Source organism: Monopterus albus, unplaced genomic scaffold (genome assembly GCF_001952655.1).
Source record: "Monopterus albus unplaced genomic scaffold, M_albus_1.0 scaffold455.1, whole genome shotgun sequence".
In the NCBI taxonomy this organism is placed as follows: domain Eukaryota; kingdom Metazoa; phylum Chordata; class Actinopteri; order Synbranchiformes; family Synbranchidae; genus Monopterus; species Monopterus albus.
Window position 1 is genome coordinate 1 of NW_018128335.1, and position 13,274 is coordinate 13,274.

At 37.4% G+C, this 13,274-nt stretch overlaps 1 protein-coding gene across 1 annotated transcript; it reads left to right on the forward strand.

The window, feature by feature from the left end:
- Positions 1-98: 98 nt before the first annotated feature.
- Positions 99-12,048, forward strand: LOC109952350 (otoancorin-like; the record flags this gene model as incomplete). Its single annotated transcript, XM_020587385.1, has 23 exons — positions 99-254; positions 650-864; positions 1,025-1,110; positions 1,190-1,338; positions 1,451-1,576; positions 2,196-2,390; positions 4,913-4,916; positions 5,306-5,433; positions 5,553-5,680; positions 5,769-5,886; positions 7,129-7,347; positions 7,491-7,661; positions 8,359-8,508; positions 8,582-8,646; positions 8,746-8,875; positions 9,284-9,369; positions 9,475-9,604; positions 10,223-10,413; positions 10,610-10,700; positions 10,831-10,963; positions 11,044-11,237; positions 11,663-11,818; positions 11,908-12,048. Coding segments are annotated over 23 exons (3,162 nt in total), but the record flags the coding sequence as incomplete, so codon positions are not given.
- Between the last annotated feature and the right edge of the window lie 1,226 nt (positions 12,049-13,274).

Genomic DNA, 13,274 nt, shown 5'->3' on the forward strand with positions numbered 1-13,274 from the left:
TTCAGTGGTACATTCTGTTGCATTGTCATTTATTTGCTTGTTTTTGGGGTTTTTTTTGTCTCTGCTTTGACTATCTGTGTTGCTGTGAATATGTGCAGATGGAAACCTTATCACTGCTGTCAGCCAGACAGCTTGCAGAGGTGTCCTCCACACCTGGACAGCTCACCTCTGCTGCCCAGGTTAACCAGCTAATGGCATATGTCCCCAACGATCGCCTCCCTGCCTTCTTTGATGACTTTACATCTGCTATTGCTGTGAGTGTGCATCATACTCACAAGCAGCCTGCAAATGTCAATGTTCAGATAATAACTTGCCTCTGATTGGTCCCTGGAAATGATGTTTAAGTCAGTATGTATCTGGTAAAACAATACTGTGTGCTTAGAAAATACCATAGGTCATACATTTCCTGGGATTGTAGTGGTGAGCAGTGAAATGAACTCCACACTTTCAGAAAAGGAAAATTTCACTTTTTGTCTGATTACTCTTCCTTCACAAAAGTAGAGCAACACACAGTTAAAGTGACACCATCCAAAAAGTTCCTCTTTGTTGTTGTTTTGCAGAAAAATGAACTATGCCTCTTTTAAGATTTTTTCTTTATCTTTCTGTCTGTAGTTGCCCTTCCTCATCTGTCTTTTGTCTTTACCTGCAGGGTCATGAAAACATGTATCCTACTCCGGTGAGGTCAGCCATGTTACAAGTTGTGTTCGATCGTGCAAATCTCTCCAGTAATGCAGTGAGTGATCAAGTTGTGTCAGTGTGGCTACAAAACCGCCTGCCCCCCCTGCTGGTCAACCTGTCATCAACCCAAGTTGCAGCGTTCTTCGGGATACTGGCGGGAAGGAGCTGCAGTATAGGGGAGCAGGGGTATGTGTAAAGCCACACGGACTGCAATAATAGTTTAACTTTACACAAATCTAATTTATTTTCAACAAACATAAATTGTAGCAAATAATCTCTAAATTTGCCTCAGTGGAATTCCATACATTGATCGCCTTTTAATTTTATTTAATTTTTTAAATTTCAGTGTAGGGGACCTGAATGCAACAATTTCATCTCTCAGTGATGATACCAAGAAAGAAATCTACAACAACATCATTCAGACTCTCAGAGGTAAAGGAAGTGCACTGAAAGTAAACTACAGTGTTCAGGCATATTACAAAATAATGCCAACTGACCTCTTTCGTTCTAGGACCAGTACCTCTTCGCTGCTACGATGGCTACTACAGCGGCAACTACAACGTCAGTTACTACAGTTTTCTGCAGCGTTCATTCATGGGATTCCAGTTCCCCATCTTGACCACCTTCCTGTCACTCATGCCTCAAGACAAAACATCTCAGGTGTGTCCAGAAATACAAAAGTGTGTAGAGAAATAATAAGTATCTGAAGAGTAAATACAAAGAGCTAGATGATGAAGAGGAATATCACTTACTTTGTTTGCTGTTCCTCTAGCTGTTGAACTCCATGCCTCCATCTGATCTTGGGGATTTCCTCCGTCGCCCAAATGCTGTCGACAGCGATGCACAACTCTGTGTGCTCTACAACAACTACAAGAAGACAGAGGCCTTCCTGGAGACCGTGAGTACCACAGACAGAAACACACAGAAATGCAAACATATTTGCTAAGTTTCCATCCAAATGTAGCTGAATATTTAACCAAATTTTGAGCTAATCAGGAAAAGTAAATCCGAAGTAGGGCACTTCCATCCACTTTTGGTATGTAAATGTAAAATATAGTTATATATAGAGTAAAGAGCCGGGTGGTGTTAATTTTCCGGCTGGGTACCTTTAAACCAGAAGACACAGTGAGAAGACGTCCAAAGTTAAACTGTGATGTAGAAAACATGGAAGAAATATAGCATCCTACTTGTTCATTTATTAATTTGAAGGAAGTGTCTTTATCTCTTCACACAAATCTGCTGCTGTTTTTCATCTCTTCCCTGGAGCAGAATTGTAGGAAGACTTAAAACACTAAGAGGTATTCACAATATAACAGAAAAACAAGGGTCTTTTGTCAGTACACCTACTTCTTCCACCTCAGCCAAAGATAAATTTCTTATTTTGAGATTTTTGTTTTCAAATTTTCAGTGTTTCCCTTCAGGTTTTTTTATATGCAAACGGAAAATGCACATATAAACAAATGGATGGAACCCCACCACTGTGGTGATATAACTACATCACTGTGTATTCACTACAGGAGCCTCTCCCGGTGGTGGTGAGGCAGGCCACACTGCCTTGTGTCTGGCCCATGGCTCTCAGCAGCACCAATAGGTCAGAGGTCAATGCTTGGTTTGACCGAGGCCTCCGCGACTACCTGGGGTTCCTCACAAAGAATGAGATCATCCCCAGTATCACAGGCAACGCCTCATGTCTGGCCTTCCAAAAGTTGTACGTATGCTCTGTAGAGCACTGCATGCTCATTATGTGAACAATCTGTTTTCTCTTAAATCATGTCAGCAGGTTTTTAAAGTTATTTGTTTAGACATAAATAAACAGAAAAATACTGAGCCATTTCTTTAGTACCTGTCCATCCATCTATCCGTTTTCTTCCGCTTATCCGAGATCAGGTCACAGTGTAGTCCAGACGTCCCTTTCCCCGGCAACAATTTTCCAGCTCCTCTGGCAGGATTGCAAGGTGTTCCCAGGCCAGATGAGATATATAATCTCTCCAGCATGTTCTAGGTCTACCACAGGGTCTCCTACAAGTTGGACATGCTTGGAAAACCTCCCAAGGGGGTGCCCTGGAGGCATCCTGATAAGATGCCCAAACCACCTCAACTGGCTCCTTTTGAGAAACGGTTCTACTCTGAGCCCCTTCCAAATGTCCAAACTCCACACCCTGTATAAGATAAGATAAGATAAGATAAGATAAGATAAGATAAGATAAGATAAGATAAGATAAGATAAGATAAGATAAGATAAGATAAGATAAGATAAGATAAGATAAGATAAGATAAGATAAGATAAGATAAGATAAGATAAGATAAGATAAGATAAGATAAGATAAGATAAGATAAGATAAGATAAGATAAGATAAGATAAGATAAGATAAGATAAGATAAGATAAGATAAGATAAGATAAGATAAGATAAGATAAGATAAGATAAGATAAGATAAGATAAGATAAGATAAGATAAGATAAGATAAGATAAGATAAGATAAGATAAGATAAGATAAGATAAGATAAGATAAGATAAGATAAGATAAGATAAGATAAGATAAGATAAGATAAGATAAGATAAGATAAGATAAGATAAGATAAGATAAGATAAGATAAGATAAGATAAGATAAGATAAGATAAGATAAGATAAGATAAGATAAGATAAGATAAGATAAGATAAGATAAGATAAGATAAGATAAGATAAGATAAGATAAGATAAGATAAGATAAGATAAGATAAGATAAGATAAGATAAGATAAGATAAGATAAGATAAGATAAGATAAGATAAGATAAGATAAGATAAGATAAGATAAGATAAGATAAGATAAGATAAGATAAGATAAGATAAGATAAGATAAGATAAGATAAGATAAGATAAGATAAGATAAGATAAGATAAGATAAGATAAGATAAGATAAGATAAGATAAGATAAGATAAGATAAGATAAGATAAGATAAGATAAGATAAGATAAGATAAGATAAGATAAGATAAGATAAGATAAGATAAGATAAGATAAGATAAGATAAGATAAGATAAGATAAGATAAGATAAGATAAGATAAGATAAGATAAGATAAGATAAGATAAGATAAGATAAGATAAGATAAGATAAGATAAGATAAGATAAGATAAGATAAGATAAGATAAGATAAGATAAGATAAGATAAGATAAGATAAGATAAGATAAGATAAGATAAGATAAGATAAGATAAGATAAGATAAGATAAGATAAGATAAGATAAGATAAGATAAGATAAGATAAGATAAGATAAGATAAGATAAGATAAGATAAGATAAGATAAGATAAGATAAGATAAGATAAGATAAGATAAGATAAGATAAGATAAGATAAGATAAGATAAGATAAGATAAGATAAGATAAGATAAGATAAGATAAGATAAGATAAGATAAGATAAGATAAGATAAGATAAGATAAGATAAGATAAGATAAGATAAGATAAGATAAGATAAGATAAGATAAGATAAGATAAGATAAGATAAGATAAGATAAGATAAGATAAGATAAGATAAGATAAGATAAGATAAGATAAGATAAGATAAGATAAGATAAGATAAGATAAGATAAGATAAGATAAGATAAGATAAGATAAGATAAGATAAGATAAGATAAGATAAGATAAGATAAGATAAGATAAGATAAGATAAGATAAGATAAGATAAGATAAGATAAGATAAGATAAGATAAGATAAGATAAGATAAGATAAGATAAGATAAGATAAGATAAGATAAGATAAGATAAGATAAGATAAGATAAGATAAGATAAGATAAGATAAGATAAGATAAGATAAGATAAGATAAGATAAGATAAGATAAGATAAGATAAGATAAGATAAGATAAGATAAGATAAGATAAGATAAGATAAGATAAGATAAGATAAGATAAGATAAGATAAGATAAGATAAGAACCCCAGAGGTGTTGCAGCAGCACAGATTAGGCATCAGTAGAGATAAATAAATACTTTTAAGTATATACAATGTTGATAAAATAGTCATTCAGTACAGCAAGATGTCCTTATTTTAGAAAGAATAGAATGAAAAATTCTTTTGTTCATCAGTCAGTATTGTTGTTAAATCAAAATCAGGGTGTGGCTGGATAAGCTCAGTATCCAGAGATCATGATAATTATGTAAATTGAGGTTGTAGAAGTGGTTTACTGTTCATATTGTATCATATCATACTTTGAACATGGATGTAAAATTTGAATTTTTATGATTTTTTTTTAAGACAGGTGAAAACAAATGTCTGGCAAGCCTAGTGGAGCAGAGGCTGGCTTGTAATATGGCAGGATATTGACTCTCTGTGTTATTTGTCCACCTTGCCCTCACTTGTAATAATCTGCATGTGTTTATGTCTTATTTGGGTTTGTTGAAGAAGATCTTTTTTTTTAAAAGTCTCCTTTTATGAAGACATTTTTAAATGTTTGAAGTGGCTTTTCACTATTCGCTCCTTCACATTTCTGCCAATGTAAAGTAGTAGCAGAGGGCTGTTTACAAGAATTATACGTGGTCCAAAAAGAGACTGAATCAGCCTCACTATGTCTAGATGTTGGTTTTATGGATCTCTCTGGATTTCATCAGCCTCCAGCCTCCACTGAAACATTGTAATCTGTCATTGTAGGGGCGGCAACAAGGTGTTACAACCCCAACGACGCAGACCTCAGCTCTACCGCCTGGTTTGTTGAGTACATCGGATCTTTCTTGTCTTTCCTCACTCTGGATGATCTTCAGACATTTGGATCATCACAGGTTCTGAACTAATTCCTTAACTATAGCTCCGATTTTGTTCACTGGGGTTGAAATAAGACAGTGGGTCAATGATGTAGACTCTCTTCTGAGTGTTTATATCTCCTCCCTCGTCTTTGCAGGTTCTCCAGGTGTTCACAGTGAACCCCCTCAACATTGCCCTCTTCAGCCAGTATGTCTCATCTCTCGACCTCATCAAGTACTACACTCAGCTTGTTTATCAACAGGACAGCAACTTCAATCCCTTACTGTGAGTCCAAACCTATAATACAATATTACCTTCCATCCACAAACCCTGATTTGTGCATGAATTAAAACCAGTCCCTCTCTCTCTGAAGTCTTCCTCCAGTGTATCGGTGTGGTGCTCCTGGTCCAGCATTTACCCAGATGAACGTAACACAAAGTACGATGGTTCTGAATGATCTGAACACGTTCTGTACCAACCTTGACCCACAGGTAAGAAACACATGCATTAGTGGTCCAATTTATACACTGGGGAAAGTGGAGTAACATTATGAAAGTAGATGCTTCCTTCCTGGTTTGATAAGCATGAAAATGATGTAACTCATATGTTAAGGCCTTTACAGCCACCAACCCAACAACCCAGCTGAGATTTTTGACATGCATGTTTCACAATTATCAAAATACCTTTCTCTTTTGGAAAAGTGATGTTTGTCACAGAGACCTGGGACATTTATGCTAAGATTTGATTTGTTTTGGCTGTTGTTGGTTTTGTAGCTGTAGACCAAAAGAATAACAGCAAATAATCAGCTGATCAGGTCACATCAGTGTCACGAACATTTGTACACATCATATTAAAATTTTAAGCTGATCAGCTTAGTAGTTCTGACCTTCAGCATTTGAACCAAGTAGCTTGTAATAAATTATTTAAATGTGTCAGTTGCATATTTTATCAAAATGTCTGTATAATTTGTTGATACTGGTAACTATGCTAGGCTCCCAATCAGACTGCACTGTTTCTGGCTTCTCAGCCAAGAAATGATAGATAATAGTTTTTGCTAATAATAAATTTTGTTACTTGTGAGTGTTGAAATTAGATTTAATTTGGCATTTGAATGGATTCAGACTCAATAAGCAGATTTAGTGCTGGGTATGGGTTCATTAAAATCCTCTTAAAAGCCAGGCCTACAGCTGGATAAGCCATAGGAGCCGTGGTATCAGGCAGTCAATCATAACGGTCATCTGAAATACACCCCTTTAAGGTCACTGAATAACATTAAAGACAATCATATCAGGAAAATGGCCACTTGTACACAAATGACCATGATAATATTTATCTAAAATGACACACAGCAAATCTCCTTTGGGGAAATATTATTTGATTTATGCTTTGAATTTTTAGTTTGGCTCATGCCCCATTTCCTAACATGAAGTGGGCGGGGTTTATGGCTTTTAATTAAACCAGCCACCACGGGGGGGTCGAACTGTGCTTCACATCTAGGCGCTATCACGGCTTTATATACAGTCCACGGTTTGGACTGACAAAGCAAAGCTAGGCATACCCGAAGGGGCTCAGTATAAATTTCAGCTTGTTTTAACCTGCTGGTGAACCTACTTGTTGTTAGGCAGTGGTGAGCAAGTTAATTGAAAACACATTACTCACTCAAAGTGGTTACTTTTAGGAACATATGAATACAATTTGCATAACTGATAAAGTTTTTTCTTTGGCTGTTGTAGATTTCTGCAGCTTTAGTGAGTAACTTTGGAACCCACATTGATGCAGCTGTCCTTGCTGCCCTCGGCAATCAAAGCACCGGCATGTCCATAGGCCAGATCAACAAACTAAATCCTGCGGACCTATATAGTACTCTCAACACCCTTAGCAATGTGCAGGGGTGGAGCGAAGGTCAGGCCAAGGCCGTTGTCCAGGCTCTGATTTCTTCAGGACTCATACAGGTAGCTGCTGTTTCTTACTCTGTGTTTCATTGAATTCAGATCCGTTGTGAAATGCTAAGGTTGTGCCTGTCAGCACAGAAGAAACTTATGTTAGTGGTCATGTTCTCATTTGTGTGCTGTTTCTCCCATCCACCTCTCACCAGATCAACAGCCAGTCGGATTTGGAGAAGCTGGGCTCTCTTGTTGTGGGTGTTCCTGCTTCAGTGATCCACGCCATCAGTGGTTCCCAGCTGATTAGTGCATCCAGAAACCCTACATTCCTGGAGAACTTGATGGCTTCTCCGGACATCATCCAGCAGACCTTTGTTACTCAGGTAAGACAGTTACACTTCTGCCACAGGATTTATAAAGCAGTTGCCTTTTAATCAATTAATTTTATTTATAGAAATGCTAATTCAAAACCTCAGATTTGACAAAACTCCACCTGCACCCATAGAACTATCTAATATGACATCACACACACCCTAGAGTGGATCATATTGTTTCTACTCCCAAATCCTGCACTGCTGGATGTGAGTGACAGCATTGCACATACTGACTTTACCTGCTGTCAATAATGCCTGTAAGCCAGTTTAGCCAGTTTAAGACATAGTGTGTTTACATGTGCAGTAATATCCTGGTTAAGCTCAGATGTTTGCAGTATTCGGCTTATTGAAACTTCAGGTTTCAGCACATTCTTTGTTGGTGGCTGAGATGGTACAAAATCAAAACACAACAGCACACAGATGATCAGACCAGGTTTCAAATATATAGGAATATAATCATAGTCAAATGGATAGCGCATTTTGCACACCAGTATTGAGTATTTCCTTCTCATGAATGCTGTGTGTCGTCGCTTTTCACACCATTTCTTTGCAAAACTTTGATGCTTTATAATGTCTGGATGTAAAAGAGATGGTCCACATCTTTAATGAACAGGTCCTAGAAACGCTCTGATTTTTACAGTCAATTTGTGTAAAAAGTAAGGAGTTTAACAAAGTGACGTAACCATCTTCTTGCTTCTTTTCACAGATCATATCAGTGAACAGCAGCAGTGAGGCGATCATACAGAACGTTCCAGATCAATTTGCCACTCAGATCCCTCCATATCGGTTGGTGGGCTTCTCAAATAATGCCGACATTATCAGAACACTCAACAAGAAGACTTGGAAGGCGCAACAAGTAGGTGAAATACACATTTTTGTACTCAGCACACCTGCTGTACAGTATAACATTACACTCTGTTTCTCATTAGGCTGAGTTATTCTTCAACATAATAGCAGATGAAAGTGCAACCGCAGTGCTTGGTGGTCCAAACAAGTGAGTTTTTAGTAACAGAAGAGTTCACACAAAATACCCAATTAGAAAATGTTTTGCAATTGGATTTCAATGCATACATAACATTCTGTGTGCGTCTAGTGTGTCGTCCTCTGTGCTGCAAGGCTTCACCTGCACTGGAGTGAGGAATGTTAACCCAGCACAGGTCGAGAAGCTGATCAAAGCCTGTCGGAGGACAGGCAAGAATAGGGTGCCACTGGAGGAGGCTCAGGTGAGAGACCGGGGGAAGGTGTGTGCGTGTGTGTGTGTGTGAAGCAAAGAGAGAGAACAAAGTGTCTCCCTAACAGGTCACAAGATGCCTTGACATCAAAGATTAAAACAAGGATAAATATGGTTGAAAAGTTTGGGGGGTTTTGGACATCTAGGATATATAAAACCATTGTTGTCATGCAAAAAAGCTTATATTTGATTGTGAAGTAGGCCACTACAAGTCATAAAACATTTATTGCAGCGCTTTCTAAACACAGCATCTATGTTATATGTGAGATACACACTTATAAATATGTTAACATTTTAGCCAGATTAGCCCAGTTTTTAATCTTTTACACCTGCAAACCACCAAGTCACAGCTTTGTGCAACAATAAAGGACAGATTCAGTTTTGCTTGTCTCACCCACAGCTGACCTGCATGTACAACTACGTCAAAGGAGAGTCGGATGCCAACAGCTTCAGCCTCTTTCCTCCTGATGTGCTGATGTATTATGAGTGAGTTGAGGTTTATTTGTGTCGGACTAAAGCTGAAAACCAGTTTTGTTCCAATAACACTAAAGAATGGTTTGTGCTAGCTCCTGTTCCTCTTTCTCTCTACAGTTACTCTGTGGTGCCACAGGACAACTGCAGGGACTATTTTACACAGATGGCAGGTGGAAATTTTTTCGTCTTCTCTTCAGTCCTCAGCTACTTAAAGACGAACCTGTTTGCTAATGCCAGAAACTGCCTGGTGAGTTCCTGAAAAACTAGCACTGCATTACAGCGCAGATGGCCAATAAAATAAAAAAAATAAAATAAAATAAAACCAAATTGATTAACACATTTTTCAGGATCATTGCAATGAAGACCAAAGACCACCAGCAAGTATCAACAAGGATCAATCAGTTCAATTATTTTGATAACGTCAGCATCCGAGACGGTTTTTGCATGTATAAAGAAAGTGCACTGGGGATCATTTTACTGATCATTGATGTTAACTCCACTGGTTTAATCCTGTTGTGAGCTTTTTGTCCTCTAATCCAATATTTTATTTAACTGAAAGTAGTTTTAAATTGGACCAGGACGCCATTCTCCAGAATGCAAAATCAAAATGTGCTTCCAAAAGCCACTTTTAAAGACAAGGATTGTTGATTACCTTCTCTTAATATGTGTGATAAAGCCTTCCTCCTGGTTTCAGTGGTCCCCTGATTATAAAACTATGAAAAATAAAGGTCAGAGTGTACAGTGCAATGTAAAAGCACTGTAAATATAAATCGATTTCAGTTCAGGTGTGTAATACTTCTGTTCTCTTAATATTTGAATTTGTAATTAATTTCAGTTTTTACTCTTTTACTTTTTATTCTCTAAGGAAATAACAAACACAGTTTTGACTAAGGATAATATAATAGTGTTGGGAAACATGTGTTGCACTTTGGATGGGCCCTACATCACGAACTCTGACCCATACATCTTGGAACAAATGAAGAACTGCCCAGACCTCACTCCCACTCAATCAGCTGCTGTTCAAACAATCCTGCTGAGCGGGACAAGTCAGTATGGGTACGTCAACAGCAGCAATACAACGCTCTACTTTGAGTTTTTAAAATATCATAAAAGCTGTGCGTCCTTGTCACCGCAGCCTTTGGTGTCTATCATCTTCTGTTTCTCTCCAACAAAGATCAAAATGTTACAGTAATGTAATGACCAGTTAAAACATGGGGGGTTGTTTCTATTTACATTGTTTTTCACTAACCAGAGCTACATCGACATGGAATGACCAAACTCTGATGAACCTTGAGATTTTACCACTGCATATGAACTCAGACTTCTTTAATATCTTTGACAAAGTGAGTAACACGTTAATGCACGCTTGTCTTCATTTAGTGGATGAGGTGCCATTATCTGTTTGCTGTTGGACTGAGATTGGTTGTGTTTGTTTTCTGAAACATCATGTATCCGTTGTAATCCTGTGAGCAGGTAACCACCAAGAAATACTTTAAGGGCTTCCTGCCTTCTCTTAAGAGAAAAGGAGTGGGTCTGCAGAAGATGAGAAGGCTGAAAGAACAAATAAGACTGCACAGTAGTAGCAAGAGGTCAAAGCGAGCAGCAGGTCAGTGTCTCTTCGTTATCTGCTCTGTGGATTTGTACTTAATCAGTTTACCATGTTAATGATTCTTTCCTGCGTTTCAGTCAATGAATGCACTGTAGGAATTATCACAGCGGTGACCATCAGCGATGAGACGTTTCCCTATTATGACTATTCTGACATAAACCAGTTCGACTCTTGCCTCAGTGCTGCAATTGTTAAAGACAACTTGGATGTCATCACTAGTAAGGTGGACACTGTGGACTATCTCAGGATTGTTCTCAACAAGCTGAATGAGGTAGGTGACCGCACTCTGTGAAGAGGTGATCGCAGGATTTCCGCAGTGATGCTGAGTAATATTTCTTAAGCATTTAATGTGATTTTATATGCACATATTCATCGTGGTTATGGGCCTCTGTATGAAGTGTTAATATCTCAGAGTTTCTTTTCGAGACCTGCAGATACCCTGCGATTGGTTTGTTAATGCCTTTTTAAACTGGAGGTTCAGGCTTGTTGCAGTGGTGCCAGTTGAGCCAGTTTATTAACAGAGCAAAACAACAAACAATTTGTTTAGAATTAAAACTGATAATAAAAATCAATCAAGCCATAGTGTGACCAGAGCCAAAACTGATTTTAAATAATAAAGATGAGTTGGCTAATATATTGTACAGGACTGTGGATTCAGGTGTTTTTCCTTCTTACTGATTACTCTCATGTTCACAGGCCTACCCCAGCTCTGTCCCAGAAGATCAGGTTCAGCTCTTAGGCCCAGCGTCTCGTGTCGCCACCACTGACGACATCAACAAGTGGAACATCACTCAGATCGACACACTCTCTGCACTGATGGATTCATCCAACGGACCGTGGGACCCTAGCTTGGTGAGGGAGCAAGTAACGTGCTGTGTATGTGTGCATGCAGTCAGTATGCGCTTGTGTGTTCTCGTGAATCCATCTTTCTTCTCACCCAGGCAAAGGCCATCATCACTAAGTATCTGAGTAAGGCAGAGAACAAACTCGGCAGTGCGGAGCTTAACGTCATCGGAGGAGTCAACCTCTGCTCCCTGGACATTGATGTTTTGAAGAGCATTTCCACACAAAGCATCAAGTAAGAAGTCAGGGCTCTGTGTATGTTTGGAGGATCGTTACACTAGTGTCATGAAATCTGAATCCAAATAGTGATTACCGTTGTTGCCAGGTCAACTGGCTGTTCAAATAAGGCAAGGGCAGAAGTGAAGTTTAGTCAGGGAAAAAAATAATCTCTGAATCTTTGTAGATGCCTATTCTTGTGTTTGTTTTATCAATCTAGAAAGTAACAAATTATGATGAAATCAGTTAATATACTTTTATAATAATGGTACTACAACAAAACATTAGAAGCTTTTTAACCACAATAATTGTTCTGTATGTTTTTTTATGGAACACACAAACAAATATGGTCAATAATATCATTTCATTTATCATTTTAGCTTAAAAAGAAGGATGCAAACTTTAGGACACATGTTTGGACCATGTTCTTTAACAATTTTATTGATTCCTGCCCATTCGGTGTCAATCCAGGAGAGTATTTACTGTGGATTATCGGGCAAAAAACCACATTTGGTAACATCTGTAAGCATCATAAATGGCTATGAATATTTGTAGAAAATAAAAAATACATTTTTTTTTTTGAATATCCAAGTATTTCAATGAGTGCCCTATAAAGGGTTAAATTAAATTGTCTGTAGGTTGTGTTGTGAAGGTAGGGGAGCCTGTATGAACAAAAATGTGGGCCAAAAAAAAGCACATAAATCATCTGTTTGTGCCGGTAAAGCTAGTTTTTAACCCACAGCACTGACTTAAGGCGACTCAGATACATTTATCTCCAATTTGATCAAACCCCTTTCTCATCTGCATTTTGTCTGGATGGTCAGAGAACAGCATTTAAAACTGAAACTGCTGAAAAGGGTGGACAAAAGTTGGATCTTAACTTAAAGGGCTTAAAAATATAAAGCTTTGTTCAATGTAAAATATATGCCAAGAAACAAAAAAGTTGTTTGAATATTAGGAAAAATGTGTTGTTTGAAAAAATGTATAAAAGAATCCTGAATCATGGCACATTACCAGTGTCAGTTATTGACTGAGCTGAGCAGTATCACAGTAATCACACAACTCTAACTTCACTATGTAGTTTTTAAATATGTCTAATCACGTTGGCAACATTTCTTCCTGAATCAGGGAAAATGTAGCACGGATGATCTGGCACATGTGAATATAATTGTCATTATGTTACTTAAAATGTATTCAACATTTAAGGGAACTTTGATTCCAGTGTGTGAGTACTTGTCCAGTTGTTATT